Source organism: Dipodomys ordii, unplaced genomic scaffold, assembly GCF_000151885.1.
Source record: "Dipodomys ordii isolate 6190 unplaced genomic scaffold, Dord_2.0 Scaffold16, whole genome shotgun sequence".
Classification (NCBI taxonomy): Eukaryota; Metazoa; Chordata; class Mammalia; order Rodentia; family Heteromyidae; genus Dipodomys; species Dipodomys ordii.
The window spans coordinates 5,835,658-5,855,925 of NW_012267232.1; the positions used below are offsets into that span (position 1 = coordinate 5,835,658).

At 38.1% G+C, this 20,268-nt stretch overlaps 1 protein-coding gene across 4 annotated transcripts in view; it reads left to right on the top strand.

The window, feature by feature from the left end:
* Positions 1 to 20,268, top strand: part of Map4k5 (mitogen-activated protein kinase kinase kinase kinase 5) — a 101,641-nt gene that overhangs the window by 282 nt on the left and 81,091 nt on the right. For 2 of the 4 annotated variants that reach the window (XM_013012312.1, XM_013012310.1), the window contains exons 2-3: positions 114 to 332; positions 18,369 to 18,426. In XM_013012312.1, coding sequence (XP_012867766.1) covers positions 225 to 332; positions 18,369 to 18,426 — 166 coding nt within the window. In that variant the 5' untranslated portion in view covers positions 114 to 224. Of the gene's footprint in view, positions 1 to 14; positions 333 to 18,368; positions 18,427 to 20,268 lie in introns of those variants that run through there. The other 2 variants (XM_013012311.1, XM_013012313.1) reach the window with 1 other exon arrangement.

Genomic DNA, 20,268 nt, shown 5'->3' on the forward strand with positions numbered 1-20,268 from the left:
AGGCTGCGGCCGCCGCCACCACCACCGCGGCCGCCGCCATCCCTTTCCCGCTGGGAGTAGAGCCCGCGCTGCCGCCGACTGACTGCCGGCCTTTGCTTGTAACCCGGTTGCAGGCGGTGCGGAGGGCCGAGGCTCCATGTTGGGAAGCGGCGCCGTTCGCTGTGGTTGAGCGGGAATCGGGGCGCTGTGGGCTGAACCGGCGGGGGGCCGGGCCCGGAGCGAAGATGGAGGCCCCGCTGCGGCCTGCCGCGGACATCCTGAGGCGGAACCCGCAGCAGGACTACGAGCTGGTGCAGAGGGTCGGCAGCGGCACTTACGGCGACGTGTACAAGGTGAGGCGGGCCGGGGTGGGGACCCGAGCGGGACCGGGCTTGGTGGGGTTGTTCCATCTTGGAGGAAGCGGGCCCGGGCGACCGACTCCCGGTGACTCGGTGTCAAGCACCCTCGGCTCCCGGAGAGCAGAACTAAACACAGTGTTGCAGACCATCGTGGTACGTGTGTGTGTGTGTGTGTGTGTGTGTGTGTGTGTGTGTGTGTGTGTGTGTGTGTGTGTGTGTGTGTGTCTTGCATGGAAAAATGCCTCGTGGAAGGCAACCCAGAAGAAAGCAGCAGCTTGACGGACATTTGCATTACAAGAAAAATCAATCTCTCCGTCGTGTTCGCATGGGGGGAGTTGGAGTGTTCAAAACGAGCCCCAGGAAACGGAGTCGCTTCACTTTATTGAATCAAACTTCAACGTTGTGTGCGGACATCATTGCCCTTAGGAAGATGCGTTGCCCGGCACGACTTGTTTCGTTTGTGTCTGGTTGATGATTAGAAATATAGAAGACCAGATTGCGAGGGTTTTTTCCCTTCTTAAGCCATTTCCCTCTGAGATTTATGACGTCCTGCGTACGGGTGTGGATAAGAGCAGCTTCCTTTTTTTTTTTTTTTTTCCTTTTTGAGATTGAGTTTCTGTGTAAGTAAGTGATGAAGATCAGTTAGTTGTAATTTAGGACTCAAGAAAACATTGTAGAAAAGCAAGCTGATGTCCTAAATCAGCTTGAGTTTTTGAGGGGGTCAAGAAAAAAAGATGATGGCTTGAGGTTGCCCTGATGCCTTTTGTTCTTTATTCCAAAAGGGAACATTAATGCAACTCCCATGAGTGGTAGCCGAGGGGAGATTTCTTGGCTTTTGTTGTAAAAGCTTTCTGTTTTGGATCTTTAGAAATCGTCTTGTGTCAAATGAGTAATTAACCCGTAAACTCGGGTTGCTTGTAGTTTGGCACAGGTGGTAATATGAAAAGAGAACATCCTTTCTTCCACTTAATTTGCTTTTGTTTAATTTCCTTCCTATTAAATATAGTAACTATTCAAGTTATTAGGACAGCTTGAGCACTGTTCGATTTTGAGTGAACTCTAACAGATAGGCTTTTTATTCCTTGAATTTTACACTAGGCACATTTGTTGTAGATGCTGGGATGTAGACTTGTGAGTAAGGGCTTAGCTTTTACTGTTGAACTCAAAATGCATAATTATAAGAGTCTTATTCTTTATGTAAATCAGAAGTAGTTAGGTCTTCATTGTTTAATCATGGATTAGCCATTTTGTGGAATGCTTCTCAAAAAAATTAAAATTCCTGTTTGCCTTCTCAGTCCCATTTTTAGTCATCTTTGTCTTATGATTCATTATGTATTCCACCACTCTAGTTCCATTCATGTAAATTATACAGTGGTCTAAATTCCAGGTCTTGCTAATTTTGTTTTTTCTCCCGCACTACAGGACAGTTTAAAGAGAGGTTTTTTTTTCCCCCCTTCTAGAAAGATCCCAGTATCTCCACCTCTTTTCTTTAGATATGACAAAGCAATTATCTAAGTGGGATTTTTTTTGTTGCCAAGGAAAGAAGTGCCTCCCTACTTTGTATACCTCTTCAGCAGACTAGGTTGGGGATTTAGCTCAATGAAAGAGCACTTGCCTAGCAGTTGTAAGGCCCTGAGTTTGGGCCTCAGCTTTAAAATAATAAAAAATAAAAAACTAAATTCTTCTCACACCCACTTTTACCCCCTTCCAAAACTCCCTACCTTTGGGATCATGCACACCTACTTATGTGTATAATCATTGTACTCTGCTTCCTAAGTACATTTAAGACATTCAGGCTTCATAGTCTTTTGGTTTCTTTTGTACTAATTATTTGGGACCACCTCCCCCTCTTAATTCCACCTGTTGCTATCATTTCTTTGAAAGTCTTATTCAAATTCTCCAGCAAATCGTAGCCCCTCACTCTTATCCCATACCCTGACAAGCGTGCTATTCATTGAACATAGTAAGCAGCTTCCCACTTTGAAGCCTTTGTTCTTGCTGTTTCCTGTACTCAGAACCTTTTCCCAAACAGCAGTATGTCTTGTTTTCTTCCTCCTCTTACACCTTTCCATCACTTTCCCCTACTTTTTTCCTTTGTATTTATTGCCATCTAACATAATGTTTTACTTATTCTTCCTTAGTTAGATTAACATAATGTTTTACTTATTTATCTTGGTCCATTTACTGTACCTCATGGGGACAGGGATTTTTGTCTTTGCTCACTGCTCTATCTCTAACAGCACCTAGAATTATACCTGGCATAAAGTAAGTGCTTTCTAAAAAGTTTTGACTGTGAGCAATTCAGTTCTGTGGGCATCAACTTTTGACTTCACAGCAGTTAAATTAACATTTAATACTTTATTCCTGTGATGCCTTTTGTGATACCTTGCAAATATAGTGGTTTGTCTGTGTGTAAGTTTTTCTTTCCTTCTTTTGTTTTTTTGGCTGTGGAACTAGGATTTGAAGCTCAGGGCTCTCCGCTTGCCACTTGAGCCATACTAACAGCCCTTTTTGCTTTAATCTTCAGGTAGAATCTTGAACGTTTTTCCTAGGCTAGCCTCAAACTTTGATATTCCCACCTATGCCTACTGAATAGCTAAAATTACAAGTGCTCACTACCACACCTGGCTTTGTGAGATGATGTGAGGGAGGCCTTGGCTGGCCTCAAACTGTGATCCTCCCGATCTCCAGTTCCTGAGTAACTAAGATTACAGGCATAAGCCACTGTACCCAGCTACATATGTATTTTTTATTATAAATTTCAATAATTTGCACTCCTTTGGAAAAAATTTCTGAAAACCTATAGCATTTTCATTATCAATCTAGGTCTTCTGGAATTTTGTCAATTTATACTTACTCCTTAATGTGCCTGAAATCATAAAACTTTCAGACTGTGCTGAATTTTTTAAGGTCTAGACAATTGAAGTAATTGTATGAGTGTATGATCCTAATAAGCTGGAAATCCTAGGAAGTTTTAAAGGTATTTTTAATCCACAATATAAACCTAGTGCTATAATTGCAGTGAAGAATAATGAGATTATACTACATATCATTGAGGTTTTTTCTTTTAACACCTGATATATATTACAAAGCAAGACGGTAGTCTTCAGATTCTTGTGAATTTCTATTATACTTGTAAAAACTAAAGCTCCTCTCCAAAGTTCCTGTCTTCCCTGAGAGTCCCCAGGAAAGGTAAATTCAATCTTAACGTGACTATTCCTTGGTTGAAAAAAGAGAAGTATGAGAATTCTTGTAGGAGAAAAGACTAAACCATCTAGGGCAGAGCAGAAATAGCAAAGGGAAAGAAGCATAAAAGGGAAAAGGAGTAGTAGATGATGGATAAATGACTAAATTTCATCGGAGCAAATTTTATTTATAATTAATGTAAAATTTAAAATCTGCTAACAAGAAGGGAAAACTCTGTCTCCAGCATCATAATAATAGTTCATAATCAATAGCATAAGACATTTGGGCAACCTTTATCCATTTTTATATCAGAAGTTATTTCCAGCCTAAATTGTAGAGAAGTTCTAAGAATTTTTTTTAACTGTTTATGGCAGTGGACAACCTGGTATATGTTTTTAAACTTTTACTGCTTTTTCTGATTGATTGTGCAAGCATGACATGCTTCATTCCAGGAGGACAAGAATGTCTCTTGTGCAGCACTGTATTACAGCAACCAATAATTGCTTAAAAAGTATATGTTGAATGACATTACTGGTAGAAAATTGCCCAGAAATCCTTAAGAATTTGATATATTGTATTTCAGGCTGTTCTTCTGTTTCAAATCCAATGTTTCCAAAATGGCTCTCATGTTTAATTTATTAAAGGTAATTATGAGATAGGACCTTTTCTGCTTGAATGGAATGGCCATTTTTTTCTAGACATTCAATTCTTTCTAAAAATTCTATTTTTAAAGGTTTCAGTGAATGAATCTTTACTTAATTTACTTGTTTAATTTGACAAATCTAAGTGTCAAATATTTGTTATTTCCAATTTTAAAGATTTTTTTGTTATTATAAAATGGCAGTTTGTGTAGAAATCTTTGTCATAGATTTTTGGCGTAGATGCTAAGTGAGCTGGGTGGGCTGTAATGAATCCTTCCTTTATATGTGTCCTCCTTTCTCTCTCCCAGTCCAACAGTCACAATTCTGGAATGGCTTTAGGATCCCTTTGTAAAGTAACAAAGCTGAATACAGCACAACACATCTGTAACACCATTCATTTAAGAAATATTTATTGAGTGCTGGGTATGGAGTCACAGTCATGAGAAAGAGAAAGTATACTATCAACAAGAACATATAATTTAGTTGGGAGATAAACCATGTAAACAATCATAATTTGGGAAGTGCTATAGTAAAAGAAATGGTCAGCCTATCTTTATTAGGGATAAGGGAAGGAAGAAGAAAAGAGTAGAGCAGAAAGATTAGTAGAGGAGAAGGGGGTTAAGTAGATTATTAAAAATGCAAGTTGGCTGAGTTCAAATTCCAGTATTGCCAAAGAAAAAATGTGAGTTGGTTACTGGGTGGACAAGATGGAAAAAAGTATTCCAGACTGTGAGTAGTGTGTGTGAAAGCCCCTGGAGGCTAGAGAGGCTATGATGAGTTCTGAGGGATATTTATCTGCATTCCAGGATACATGTGACCGAGCCTGGTGGGGATGTCATGCATAGAGAACATAGATGAGATTTTCTGACAGGAAAGGACCAGATAATGGACTTTGTATCTTCCATTAAGGAATATGGACTTTTTTTGTGTGTGTAGATTGAAGAAACACTTGAGGAAAGTTTGCTTTGAATAGAGAATGGACAAAGTGACTAGAAAATTGAAGACAGTTACTGGATAATCTAGAGAAGAGTTTATGTAAACCTCAGTTTTGTCAGTAGTAAAGGAGATAAAAGAAGGCATGGGTTTCAAGCATATTTAGAAAATAGTAACACCTGGTTATTTGTGGGAGATAGACAGGTAGTGATGTTATTTAGAATTTCTGGCTTAAGTGACTGCATTTGTGCTATCAATAGACCTAGATAATGTTAAGCTTCGATTGTGATTGCTGTTTAGAGGACAGGTAGATCTGTCCCTGAGAGCTTTGGACTGGGAGTTAGGCGCCATCACCACTTCAATGGAATGGGACTTGTAAAATATAGATGAAGATATTCAGGGGATTGTTTCAGAAGAGCTAAGAAAAGGCTATAGTTTTAGAGGAATAGTAGATGAAAATGATATACTAAATGTATCTGAGAAGAAAAAGAGAATCCAAAATGCTCAAACCTCTCTATCCTGTCCTATCTTTCTTCTTGTTCCTATATGCTCTGATTGAGGAGTATGGATTAATCTTTCAGAACATATAAACCTGGTCTGTGTCCTGTTTTCCCCCTATAGAATGAAGCCTTAGAATCTCATGCCTTGTAAGGCTATGCCCATCCCAACACTAGCCATACTGAACTACTTCCATTTCTTGATATGAACTCTCTTCCTTTCTGTCTTTCAGTTTTTTACAGGTACTATTTCCATCCTCTGAGTTTCTGTTTAAACATTGAGTTTTTAGAGAGGCATTTTTATTGTCCCATGGAGTAGGCCATATCTGCTATATGTTTTCATGGTTCTTGGTACATTTCTTATTATAATATTCAGCATTTATCACTTACTGTTTTTGCATAGTAACCTCCTTCTGCTAGATTCAAACTGTATAAGAAAGAGAACTTTTTTTTTTTTTTTGTGGTCCGGTCGTGGGGCCTGAACTCTGGGCCTGGGTGCTGTCCTTCAGCTCTTCAGCTCAAGGCTAGCACTCTACCACTTGAGCCACAGCACCACTTCCGGTTTTTTTTCTTTTTGCTTATGTGGTGCTGAGGAATCGAACCCAGGGCCTCAGGCATGCAAGGCAAGCACTCTACCACTGAACTACCTTCCCAGCCCAAGAAAGAGAACTTTTAAGTCACTCAAATCAGCGAGAGTGCTCAGTACCTATATCTAAAAGGAATAAGCAACATAGTGATCATGAAAGTCCAGGAGTAGAACGTGTTTATTAATTCAGTTGTGAGTAGTAAATGAGAAAGTAGAGCAAATGTAGACTGTTCCTTGAAGCAGCTTAGCTATTCAGGAGAAAGAAATGAGGCAGGGAAGAATGTTTCTTCTCATGTTTCTGTTTTTTTCCTTTCAGTGAGACTGGATGATTACAGCATTCAGTTATCATTCCAAGTGACTAAGAGGAGTGCTGTGTTTAGAAAAGGAACTTCACACACACACACACACACACACACACACACACACACACACACAAAATCAAGAAAAAAAATTTAGGAAGAATTTGGAAGGAAGGTAAAAGGCAAAAATGTAGGATATTACTAGGAACAACTGTAGGAAACAAATGTATAATGTTCCCCTCTCTCTAAAGTTGAGCCTCCTTCATTAGTTCTCAGCCCATTTTCTACATATGCATGGTTCGGGTGAGGCACTGAATGGGGACTGATGAAGAAACTGATGTAAAGAGATTTGTATTTGACATCTAGCTTATATTCATAAAGGGTTTCTCAGTGACAGGCGCTGGCCTCAATACATTATGTGAACAAAGTGAACAGATTACTGCCATCAAAGAACTAACATTTGGGGGACAGAGGGGACAATGAATATAACAGATAAGCCATATATTAGAGATTAATGATGAAGAAAGAAGAAAAAGTTTCATATGTGATAAAGTTGGAATAGAAAAGTGAGTCTGGGACTAAGCACTGGACTTGTTAAATTATAAATACACACACACTTTTGAAGTTCAGAAAATTTTGATAAGTGGAAATTTTTAAATAGGTTAGAGGCAGAATTAGGAATTCCTGGATGGAGTTGGGGAGGCAGCGGGGGACTTCATAAGGATGTTCATGATAAGCCAAAAGATAAAGGAGTTAAGCCAAGTAGATATATGAATAATCAGAAGAAATGTTTAATATTTCTATCTTGTTGAATCACCTGCGCCTGATTCAACAGCGAAATTGTGACCTTAGTGGCAGGCATTTAAGACAGAAGTATTGCTATTATTATGTCTCTTTGGTGGAGAACTCCAGGTCATTGGTTTTGTTTTTGGTTGTTTCTTTTTTTATTGTCAAGGTGACAGAGGGGTTATAGTTTCATAAGTAAGGTAATAAGTACATTTCTTGCCAAACTTGTTACCCTTTCCTACTTTGGTGGGGCTTTTTTTTTTTTATACTAGGGCTTGAACTGAGGTCCTCATGCTTTACTAAATGGATACTCTACCACTGAGCCATGGCTGTAGCCCTTTTTGCCCTAGTTATGTTTGAGATAGAGTTCTACTTTCTGCCCAGTCATGTTCCTGGACTATAGGACTATAATCTGCCTGTTTATACCACCTACAAAGCTAGAATTACAGGCACATGCTTAGGGTTCTCATGAACTTTTTTAGTTGGATTAGCTTGGCACCTCAACTCTCCCTATATTAGACTCCCAATTAGCTATGATAATAGGCATGAACCACTAGCACTCACTCAGCTGATGAAGTTTGTTTTTTAATGGCAGTACTGGGATTTGAACTCAAGATCTCCTGCTTGTTAAGCAGGTGCTCTACCACTTGAGCCATCTGGGTATTGTAGTTTTTATTAACTTTCTCAGTTGCATATAGATTCCTGAGAGTCCTATGCCATTTTTTTCTTTGTTTTTGGTGCTAGTGAGGGTTAAATTCAGAGGCACTTTCTACCACTTGAGTCCACTTGAGTGATACCTTCAGACTTTTTTTGCTTTAGTTAATTTTGAAAGAAAGTTTCTCATTTTGAAAGAAAGTTTCCCATTTTGCCCAGACTGGCCTGCATTGCAATCTTATTTATATTTCATACATAATCGGAAAATGCACAGCCTATAAAGTAGCCCCTAATACTTCACCTAGCCTTTTTTTTTTTTTTTGTCAGTTGTGGGGCCTAAACTCTGGGCCTGGGAACTGTCCCTCAGCTCTTCAGCTCAAGGCTAGTGCTCTACCACTTGAGCCACTCGAACCCAGGGCCTCATGCATGGAAGGCAAGCCCTGTACTACTGAGCTACCTTCCCAGCCCTTCACCTAGCTTTTTATTGGTTGAGATGGAGTCTTTTTGTCCAAGCTGGCCTTAAACCATGATCTTCCCAGTCTCCACCTTCTAAGTAATTATAGGCATGAGCCACTGTATCTAGTACTGTCTTTCTTTAAAGTATAGCTTTGTGAGCAAATGTTACGTAGCTATTTCTTCTGTCTCTCCTGCAGCATCATATAATCTTTATTTTTTATTCATTCATTCATTCGTTTAGTGCCAGTGCTGGAGCTTGAACTCAGGATGAAAGCATTATCCCTAACTCTTTCCCTCAAACTTGAAGCTCTGTCACTTGAGCTACACCTCCACTTTTAGCTTCTTGCTGATTAATTGGAGATAAGAGTCTCAAGAAGTTCTAAATTACATTTGTAAAGCCACTGACTGTCTTTCTGAAAGCTAGAGATTATTTCAATGTCATATGAGATTAATATGAAAATAAAACATTTAATTAAGATGACCATTACTATTACATCTACTTACTGTTTATAAGTCATCTGGCTAACACCTTAGTACCTTTTTTACAATTCAGAAGTAAGCTTACTTTCTGTCTAAAAAGAGAACCTGGTTCTGGTAGTGTATGTGAAGTTCTGGACCATAGTTAGGAGCAAATTATTTTACAACTACTTGCTACTTTTATAGAAATATTGTAAAAATGAAAACAATAGATAACAGATTTAAAGTACTTTGAGATAAACATAAAATAGTGTTCTCAGTCGTGTAAATATGCAGATTTTAGCTACAAAACTGCCTTATGGGCCCAGCTGTAACCTTGGACTTATTACTCTATTCCTTTGATAACCTAGGTGCAGCATTTTCACTTTTATCATCACTTCCAGTGGTTTAATGAAGGTAAAAGAATAGAATGTAGATGGGCTTTGATTTTTTTTCAGTTTTGCTTTAAACATTTAGAAGTTTCACTTCTAAAATTTAAATTGTGCTTCTAGACCAAGAACGCAGAAGAGAAACACGAAACCTGTTAACAAGTGACACTTGTGTTTTCAGAACTTGGTTGTCAATTTGAGAATGTAGTCCAAGATCACATAAATTGAAGTAGACACTTTACTTGGCAGTGTTGGACTATTTTGAGTATTTGTGTATGTTAGAATATTATTAGAAGGCTTTCACTTTCCAGTTATGTACTAGTTAAGTTAGAGATGAAACTCTAAAAAGGGCAAGATAAATTTAGGCCTAACAAGGTCTTGAGATTTTGAAATGATGTAGAAAGACGGCGGATGGCCATGTCTATCCTTGTAGGTGTTTGGGCCCATGAGTCATACTGGCTCCAACCTTCCAACATTTTTATAAAAATAAAATCAGATTAAAATGACTAAGAGTGAGTAATGTTTGCATAACCTTCTCATAAGCAGTATATTATTTGTTTCTCACAGTAAGTTTATGAAGTAGGTGGAGCAGATGTATGATCATCCTAATTTTACTCAAGAAGAAACTTGGTGTTGCCCTAGATCTTACTGTTAGTAGGTGGTACTACAAGGACTTGGATCCAGATTGCCTGCTGTCACAGCTTCTGCTTTTTCCATCATCTGGACCATGATGCCTTGGGATTACATTTTTCATTATTTAACACTTAAATAGCCCTTCATGTAGTCCTTAGCACATTGTAAACTTTATGCAAATTATGGTCAGATGGGGTCTGGCAGCATCACCCCTCTGCTTAGAGGTTGAAGATTTTATGAATTCTGTTGAAATTTTGGATATACGATTACTGTTAGTTAGATTAACTGCTACATATAGACTAGATTCTGTATTGCTATTATAAATTAAACAAAATACAAATGATTTCAGGACAACAGAATCATTTCCCTTCTGCAGTTCTAACTAGTTGTGTTTGCCTCTAAGGAAAACAGGACTGCCTGAGCAGGATTTTGACTTTCAGCTGTGTCTTATGAACCCCACTGTATTACTTCGCATACTCATGAACCCCTACTTTAAGTGCCTTATGCCTTCTCCCCTTTTATTCCCTCCTCTCATCAAAATCAAATAATCTACAAGCACAATTTAATATTATTTTAAATTTTGTGAGTTAATTTTTTTTTATCAACTGTTATCCTTTGAGCTTTTTTAGCTCATAATTGCAGTATGTGGGAGAGATGCCTAGGTTCCTTATTGGTTATTTCTCCAGAAAATTGCCTAGTTTTCGTTCTGCAGTAGCACAGATTCATGAGTGGGACTCACCTTCTCATGTCTACCTTTCCTTATTTTATGACTTTTATTTTTAAATATTTTCCTTCCTCCCACCCCATCCCCCACAAGTTGTACAGATCATTTCCAACATACTGTCTTGTACATATTGCTGTTGCATTGGTTCCTCTCTTGACCTTTGTCTCACCATTCTGTTGACAATGCAATTCTTAAATAATATATTGTATCTTTCAGTAAATATACATATTCACTATTTGTGTATTATTTCCTTATATAATTGCATAGCAGGTTTTTTGGGGGGGGTTTTGGTCTTTTTTATTTTTTGGCGGTCGTGGGGCTAGAACTCTGAGCCTGGGCGCTGTCCCTCAGCTCTTCAGCTCAAGGTGAGCGCTCTGCCACTTGAGCTACAGCGCCACTTCCGGTTTTCTGGTGGTTTATTGGAGATAGGAGTCTCACGGTCTCTCCTGCCCGGGCTGGCTTTGAACCTCAATCCTCAGATCTCAGCCTCCTGAGTAGCTAGGATTACAGGCGTGAGCCACCAGCGCCCGGCTGGTCTATTTTTGAAACAATCCTCAAACTCATGATCATCCTTTGTCAGCTTCCCTAGTGTTGGGATTATAGGCACATGCCAACATACTTAGTTTTTACTCATTATGTATTTCTATACTATAAATAAGTTTGTGATTACCAAACAGATTTTCATAAATATTTAATTATTTAAAATATTTCTGGCATTAAACTTTCTAAGTTGTTTTAAAAGTTTTAGTGAGTTCTGAAAATTATTCTTTAGAAAATTGTACCTATCAGCTATGACAGAAAATTCACATCTCTATTTTTTTTCCCCCTAAGGAGGAAAGGACAGTACTGAGGTTTGAACTCAGGGCTCCTGGTTGCTAGGCAAGTGCTCTGTTTCTTGTTCCATGTCTTCCAGTCCTTTGTTCTCTGCTTATTTTTGAGTCTTACTTTTTGCCCAGACTGGCCTGGACCACAGTGGTCTTATCTGTCTTTTCTACGCTATGTGGAATAATAAGTATGCCCCATTATACCCAGTTTTTTTCTGTTGAGATGTTTTTGTCTTTGCTGGCCTAAAAACCTTGATTTTCCAAATCTCAGCCTCCTGCACACTCAGCTATTGGTTGAGACAGGACATCTCAAACTTTTTACTTAGGGTGACCTCAAACCTCTTGATCTCCACCTTGTGAGTGGCTAGAATTACAGATGTCTGGCTATATCTTCCTTACTCTTTTTTTTTGGGGGGGGTTCAGTCATGGGGCCTGAACTCTGGGCCTGGGCGCTGTCCCTCAGCTCTTCAGCTCAAGGCTAGCACTCTACCACTTGAGCCACAGCTCCACTCCCGGTTTTTTTCTTTTTGCTTATATGGTGCTGAGGAATCGAACCCAGGGCCTCAGGCATGCAAGGCAAGCACTCTACCGCTGAGCCACCTTCCCAGCCCATCTTCCTTACTCTTAAAGCCCACCTTTCCTTTTCTTTGCTTTTAAGCAAACCTCTAAATAATCAGCTCACTAGCTAATCCTTTGGAGGAACTTTTAATCTTATAAACCAAGTATTGGAAAAGAGTCTGGGCAAGTCTTTTCAGAGACAAATGAGTATCCTAACAGACTACTCAGAAGGTTTGAGTGTGACTGGAGATAAAAATCATGTGTACAGATTTTGACTTGAGGCTCTGAATTTGCCTGCTTTGGTAGTGGGAGAAACCTTGCAGTACAGACTCCTGTGGGAGAGGGAACACCTGTCTAGACTTGCATAAATAACTGTGTGGAAGTCAGATGGGAAATAACCCAGTCTACCAAAATTAAGGCACTTAATTGATGAGGTGGAGGAATTGCTGAAATGAGAGAGCTAGAATAAGTGAGCTGAAAGTGTTTAAAATAAAGATCTCATAGGCCAAAAGATTGAGAAGTCAGAGAGTAGATGTGAATGTTGAAGCCCCAGTGAATGGTGCCTGAAGGTGCAGAGAGGAAACTGTGAGCCATGGGTTAAGTCTTAAAAGGATAAGCAAGGATGTCTTAGAGGTTAGTATATAATAACTACAGAAAATAGGGGTGATAACAATCTGTCCTCAGCTTCAAAGGAATCTTATCTTTTACCTTCTCTTCACACTCAATGTTCCTTTAATGGCATGTAGTTTTACTTCTTTAATTTACTCAGGTTTTCCCCCACTTATACTTTTGTAGTGTTCTGCCACACATAATCATGTGAAGCTGGTCTCATTTTCCATTTACTTTTTTCCAGAAACTTTTCCTCCACCATTTTGACTGTGCTCAGGATCCTCCTATGTTCTATTTATCATCTCTGAGAACGTGTCTCACATTATAGTATGTAGCGTATTTACTGCTTACTTCTTTTTATTATTTTTATTGTTAAGATGCTGTACATTACTTGTCGATCATTATTACCCTTTCCCTTCCTTGTTGTTGTCCCACTATCCCTTCTCTCCCTACCTCCTACACTCCTCCCCTCTCCCCTTTCCTCCTCTCCCCTGGTGCTCAAGTTGTAAAGTTCATTTCCAATATACTGTCCTGTGGGTATCCTTGTTGCAATGGGTCATCCTGTGTCCTTGTTTCAGCGTTTTGTTATTCCCTTTCCCCTCCCCAGATTAGACATACGTATATACAAGGTGCAGGATATCAAAATCTAGTATGCTTACAACAGAGAATATGCCATAGGGGAAAGAACATACAAAGGAAATAAGAACAACAAAAAATAAAATCATGTGGTACATTTAAAACAATAACAATAAAGACATAACTCTTGTGTCCGTATCTGGAATTCATTTCACTTAGCATCATCTTATATGGACATTTGTACATGTTTTTTGAGCTTTTTAGCTCAACTGATAAGATTATCCTATATGTATACTAATTATTGCAAATAATGGAAACTATGGGACCTAAATTTCTTTGGGACTGGATAACTTCAATTAATAAGATTTTTTTCCAAGTCTTTCCATTTCCTAACAAATGGGGCAGTGTTCTTTCTGATGGAAGCACAGAATTCCATTGTGTATATGTACATTTTTTTGATCCACTCATCTACTGAGGGGTATTTGAAGACAATTATCAACCAAGAATAGTGTAGCCAGCTAAACTCTCCTTTATAACAGAGGGAAAAGTAAAAACCTTCCACAGCAAAGAAAAACTGAAACAATATGTCTCCACGAAGCCAGCCCTACAAAAGGTACTTAAAGATTTCCTACACATAAAGAACCAACTAGAACATGATGAAGGCAGAGAAACAGCCCCCAAAGAAGGTAGATAACATGACAGGAACTCTCAAACATCTCTCAGTCCTAACTCTCAATATTAATGGTCTTAACTCTCCAATCATGACATAGAATGATATAAAATCTCTAGTTGGATCAACAAAACAGGATCCATCTATCTGCTGTCTTCAAGAGACACACCTTCCCCACAAAAAAAACAAACATACTGTGAAAGTGAAAGGCTGTAATAAAATCTACCAAGCAAATAAACAGGCTGGAGTAACAATCTTAATTTCAGATAAAATAGACTTCAAATTAAAATTAGTGAGAAGAGATACAGATGGACACTACATACTAATAAGAGGATCTCTCCTACAGGAGTATATAACAAACAATTCTAAAGCACCACTACTTTCCCTAAAATCACACATAGATCCAAAGACATTGATTGTTGGTGACTTTAACACACCACTTTCCCCATTGGGTAGTTCAACTCAGCAAAAACTCAACAGAGACACAGCAGACCTAAACAACTGTTTACTTCTTAATGAACCTATAAATATAAAAGCTCTTGTTTTGTTTCATCCCAATATCAACAACAGTGCCTAGCATGTTGTCAGTATTCAGTAATATTTACTATCTGAATGAAACAATTGAAATAATGTACCCTCATCAAATATAGAAGGGTTTTGTTTGGTTAGGGTTTTTTTGTTTGTTTTTTTGCAGTAGTAGAGTTTGAACTTGAGTCCTGTCCCTTGCTAATCAGCAGGCACCCTTTCCACCAAGCCAAGCCTCTCTCTATCCCAATATTTTGCTGATTATCTTGTGATCCAGCTATATTAGGCTCTCTGAGGGTGGCTAGGATAATAAGCTTGCACCATAGCATCCAGATTGTTATTGAAAAGGTCTTAAACATTTTTCTGCCCAAACTGGTAGTTGCTAATCTCCCAAGTAGTTAGGATAACTCGGGAGCCACTGGTACCTAGCAGAATAATAATAATAGAAGTTTTCTAGCCTGGGACATTACTTACTGTTTACTACTTTTGTGGACGGGCTACTTTGCATTTTTTATGTACCATTATATGCTTTAATAAACCCTTCACATTTAAAGGGAATATATGCAAAGTTTCTACTGCTCTGTTGCCTCCTGAACAGCAGTGATAGCTATACTTTGATTTGTGACTTTAAGCAGTATGCTCCTATCAATTGAAGTATTGTATGAATCCTTCTGCATAAAGAAACAGTAAAGCACAGCTGTTCTGATAAAGCTGCTTTGCATTTTTTGTTTTAGAGGTGCTATGTTGCTATTTTTGTACTGTAATTACAATTCTTAAACCTGAAAATTCATAATTCTGACCCTAAAACACAGTTTTTGGTAACTAAAGATAGCTTGCAACTATTGAGACATCTGGGTTTTCTATTATTATGCTAAATAATATTTTGGGAGAAAAGGGAGTTGTAAAACTGATGGCACCCTCAGTTGGCATCATAAAAGGTTTTGTAATCCTAAAAATGTACATAAAGAAATTAAGTGGGAGTAGATTGAGGGCCCTAATAAGAAGAAAAGCAAAGTGGAATACACATTTTTCATTTCTCTTCATGGTGACCATCTTGGCTGCCACAGCTCTTAGATGATTCTCTTTATTTGCCAATGCACTGGTTGTAAAGTTCTCTTCCACCTTCACAGCTACTATGAAGTATTGCACATTGAGTTATATTTTACATGCCTGTGTTGAAAATGCACATAAGCTATGTAGACTTGTCTTCAAATAAACTAGTTTTAGTTACATTAAAAACTTTATAGCAGTGAGAAGACTCACAGTTCACACAATTGCAGCTGTATAACTTGAAATAAAAATGGCTTAATTAGGTAAAAGAAATGCAAATCAAAACAAGATTGAGATTCCACCTCACCCCAGTGAGAATGGCTATAATCAGGAATAATAACAGATACTGGAGGGGATGTGGCTGAAAGGGAACCCTACTGCACTGTTGGTGGGAGTGTAAACTTGTTCAACCACTCTGGAAAGCAGTATGGAGGTTCCTCAAAAGACTCTACATAGAGCTCCCCTATGACCCAGCACTTCTGGGCATTAATCCAAGTGATCACAAACAAAGGCCATACTAAAGCTAGCAGCACAACTATGTTTATCGCAGCATTATTTACCATAGCTAAGATATGGAACCAACCCAGATGCCCCCCAGTAGATGAATGGATCAAGAAAATGTGATATATATATATATATATATATACACACACATACATATCTATATCTATATATAATGGAATTCTATGCCTCCAGTGGAAAGAATGACAGTATACAGATGTACCATATTTTGTCTAACAGTTCATTTACTGAGGGATGCCAGGTTTTGGCAGTGATGCATAGACTGTTATTAGCACTTGTATGCAGACTTTTGTGTAGACATGATTGCTGAATCGTATGGTTAAACAATGTTAGTTTTTTGTTTTGTTTTGTTTTATGCTGTTACTGGGCCTTGAACTCATGGTCTTGTGCTCTGACTTTTTTTTTTTTGCTCAAGGCTGGCACTCTTCCACTTGAGCCACAACTCCTTTTCTGTTTTTTTGCTGGTGAGGTGGAGATAAGAATCTTACAGATTTGTCTACCTTGATTGGTTTCCACTGAGATCCTCTGATCTCAACTTCCCTAGTAGCTAGGATTACAGGTATGAACCACTGGTACCAGGTCTATGTTTAGTTTTGTAATAGACTGACAAACTGTTAGCACTCTGTATTATAGACATAAGCCACCAATGCTCAGCCAAGCAATTTTTGTTGTTGTTATTAAGGGCAAGAATGGAAAAGAATATAGAATGATATGAAACTCTGCTGATCTCTATTCCTAATTTCCCTAAATGTGATCTTGGTGGGAAAGGGCCAGTTATGGATGGGAATAGGAATTAAAATGAATGTTTTCTTTTCTTGAAAACCTTCTCTCTCTCTCTCCCTCTCTCTCTTCTTTCTCCTTTCCCCTTCTCCCCATCTGTCATTCACATACAGTCTCATGCGTGCATATGAAAGATAGGGATGGGAAAAGTATAAATGCTGAAAGGTTAACTTTTATCTTTGGATCTTTATAATTTAATTTTTCTTTCTTTCCTTTTTTTTTTTTTTGGCCAGGTATAGGGCTTGAACTCAAGGCCTTGCTCTTGCTCTTGCTCAGCCTTGTAGCCTTCAACCACTAGAGCAACTCCAACCCAGCTTTTTGCTGGTTACTTGAAACTGGAGTCTTAGACTTTTTTTACTAAGGCTGGCTTCAAGCCATGATTCTCAGATCATAGCCTCCTGTGATCTGAGCTAAGATTGAATCATGGCTAAGATTAAAGGTATGAGCTACCAGCACCCAGCTAGATATTATTTTCCTATGATTAGGTTTATAATACAAATAAAAACTATGAGATTTTTTTTGTCTGTATGGAAATTTTATTTGTTGGCCTTAAACTCAAAGTTGATTTACATATCAGTTTTCAAACTCAAGTGATGCGCCCATCTCAGGAGGTTAGGACTACAAGCTTGTACCACCACACTCTTTTATTCATTTATTTTGTTCCAGTCCTGGGGCTTGAACTCAGGGCCTGAGTACTATCCCTAATATTTTGTGCTTAAGTAGGCTACTGTTCTACTACTTTGAGCCACAGCACCATTTCTGGCTTTTTGGCATTTCGTTGGAGATAAGAGTCTCATGGATTTTCCTGCCCACATTAGCTTTGAACCTCAAATCCTCAGATCTTAGTCTTCTGAGTAGGTTTGCAGGTGTGAGCCACCAATGCCCAGACTTCTAATTGATAATGATAATTGTACATATTTATGTACAATATTTATGAAATAACATGATATTTTGATACTGTATATGTTATCTACTGTTTAAGTTAGGGTAAACATATCTACTCAAACATTTGTCATTTTTTGGTTAAAACAAAGTTCAGCCTGCTGCTGCTGCTGGTGGCTCATGCATGTAATCCTAGCTACTTAGGAGACGGAGAACTGACAATCAATGTTCAAAGCCAGCATGTGTAGCAAAGTTCCTGAGACTCATACCCAATTAACCATCAAAGAGCCAGAAGTAGAATTGTGGCTCAAGTAGAAACAGCGCTAGCCTCAAGTAGAAACAGAAAACATTCAAGGACAGCACCCAGGCCCTAAGTTCAAGCACCAGGACTGATACAAAGAAAAGAAGATTCATATTTAGAGCTTTTTAAAAGATAGATACTACAATTGTACAATAGAACACAAGAGCTTAACTCTCGTCTATCCAGCTATAGGTTCCTCCTATTTTTGTTGAAAAAATAAGCATAAAGAAAGGACTTGTAGAAATTATGCCAAAAAATTTTATCAACAGCTCATCAACCTTAAACTACTTTATAAATTACTCCTAAATACAAGTAGTAGGACTAAAGGTAATTAAAAAAAATAATTTTGTGGCTTGTCTCTTTTCCTTCACTAGGAAAGTAAATATATTTATTTTATTTAAAATTTTGTTACAAGTTGATAAGTAATTAATACATGATACCAAGTTATATTTATGTAGTTAACTAACTTAAATTCTTGTTTTTATATTTTTAGGCCAGAAATGTCCATACAGGAGAGTTAGCTGCGATAAAAATCATCAAGTTGGAACCTGGTATGTATTTGAGGCCGAGTGGGGGGAGTGGGGATAGGCAGGGAGAGGAGGAAGGGATGCTAGGCATCAAACCTTAACCTAGTATGCATTAAAACTGTCAAGACAATTTTTGAACAATTTTCTTGTATCTTAAATACAGGATTTAAGCCAGGTGCCCAGTGGCTCACACCTGTAATTCTAGCTACTCAGGAAGCAGAGATCTGAGGGTCACGGTTTAAAGTCAGCCTGGGCAGTTTGAAAGTCTGTTGAAACTGTTTATCTCCAGTTAACTACTAGAAAACCATAAGTGGTGGTGTGACTCAAAGTGGTAGAGCACCATCCTTGAACAAAAGAGCTCAGGGACAGCATAGGCCCTGAGGTCAAGCCCCTGACTGACAAATAAGTAAATAAATAAATACATAAATAAATGCTTTTTCCATCATTCTTCCCTATCCATTTTTCAAATAAGTATTTATATTTTCTTACAGTTGAAATTCCTTCCAAAGTTTAAATGCTTCTCTATCAAGAATCATTTTATGGGGATGGGAGGGAAAAACTGGGAGAGAGCAAGGGAAGGGGAGACATTGTTCAAAAAGAACTGCATTTTTTATTTGACTTATGTAACTGTAACCCACTATACATCAACTTTATAATAACAGTGGAAAAAATGTAAAAAAGAATTGTTTTAAGGAGTTTGAAAGAGATGTAGGTGTATTCTTTTTCAAATAGCTAGACAGTTTCCCAAAACCATTACTACAAATTACATCTTTTATTGACAGATTTGAAATAGCTTAATTGTCATAACTAAATTTCTGTTTAAACATGGCTTTTGTGTCCTATTCTTAGTGATTCCTCTCCCCTCTCCACACCCCAAGTTCCTAGGTTCAATACTATTCTGGTTTTGATAGTTGTAACTTTTTATCACATATTATGAGTTACCATTGCTTTTATTTATCAGATGTTTGTGTTCATATGATTTTCAGTAGAACATTATTTTTATACACAAAAAAGACACTTATGAGAGTAATTTAGGTTTGTTTTGTTCCCCCCGCCCTTTTTTTCAAGCCAAAGTAGATAGTGCTTTTTACTCTTTGGAAAAAAAACTGGAAATGTTTAGGTCAAAAGTACCATGATTTGCCAGTGAACTTTCCCATCATTCAGTTTACTTTTTTTTTTATAAGTTCATTTTATTTTATTTTTTTTTATTGTGATTAAGTGGTTACATAATTTCCCAAATTTCATGGTATTGTGGAATAATGATGCTCATTTAAAGTCACAAGCTCATTCTAATTTGCCTGGAGCAAATTGTCTATCACGGTCTATAACATATAACAGTGTACACATATACACCATACATGTGATCAGCAGCATGGGGATATTTAGTAGTGGTTCAACCAGATGAGTGGGAGTTCTTTGTTTCTTAAGTCGTATCACCTAACATTTTGGATTTAACATCCACTTATCAGGGAGGCCATGTACCGTTTGTCTCTTTGCTCAAGGCTTACCTCGCTCAACATGATTTCTTCTAGCTCCATCCATTTCCCTGCAAATGCCATTATTTTGTCATTTCTAATGGCTGCATAATATTCCATTGTGTATAGATACCACAATTTTTGGATCCATTCATCTGTGGTTGGGCATCTGGGTTGTTTCCATTTCCTAGCTATTGTGAACAGTGCTACAATAAACATGGAGGTGCATGTATCCTTGTATACTGGTTCCTGTTGTTCAGGGTAGATGCCTAGAAGTGGTATGACTGGGTCGTAAGGGAGGTCAATCTTTAGCTTTCTAAGGACCCTCCAGACTGCTTTCCAAAGTGGTTGTATAAGTGTACATTCCCACCAGCAGTGTAATAGGGTTCCT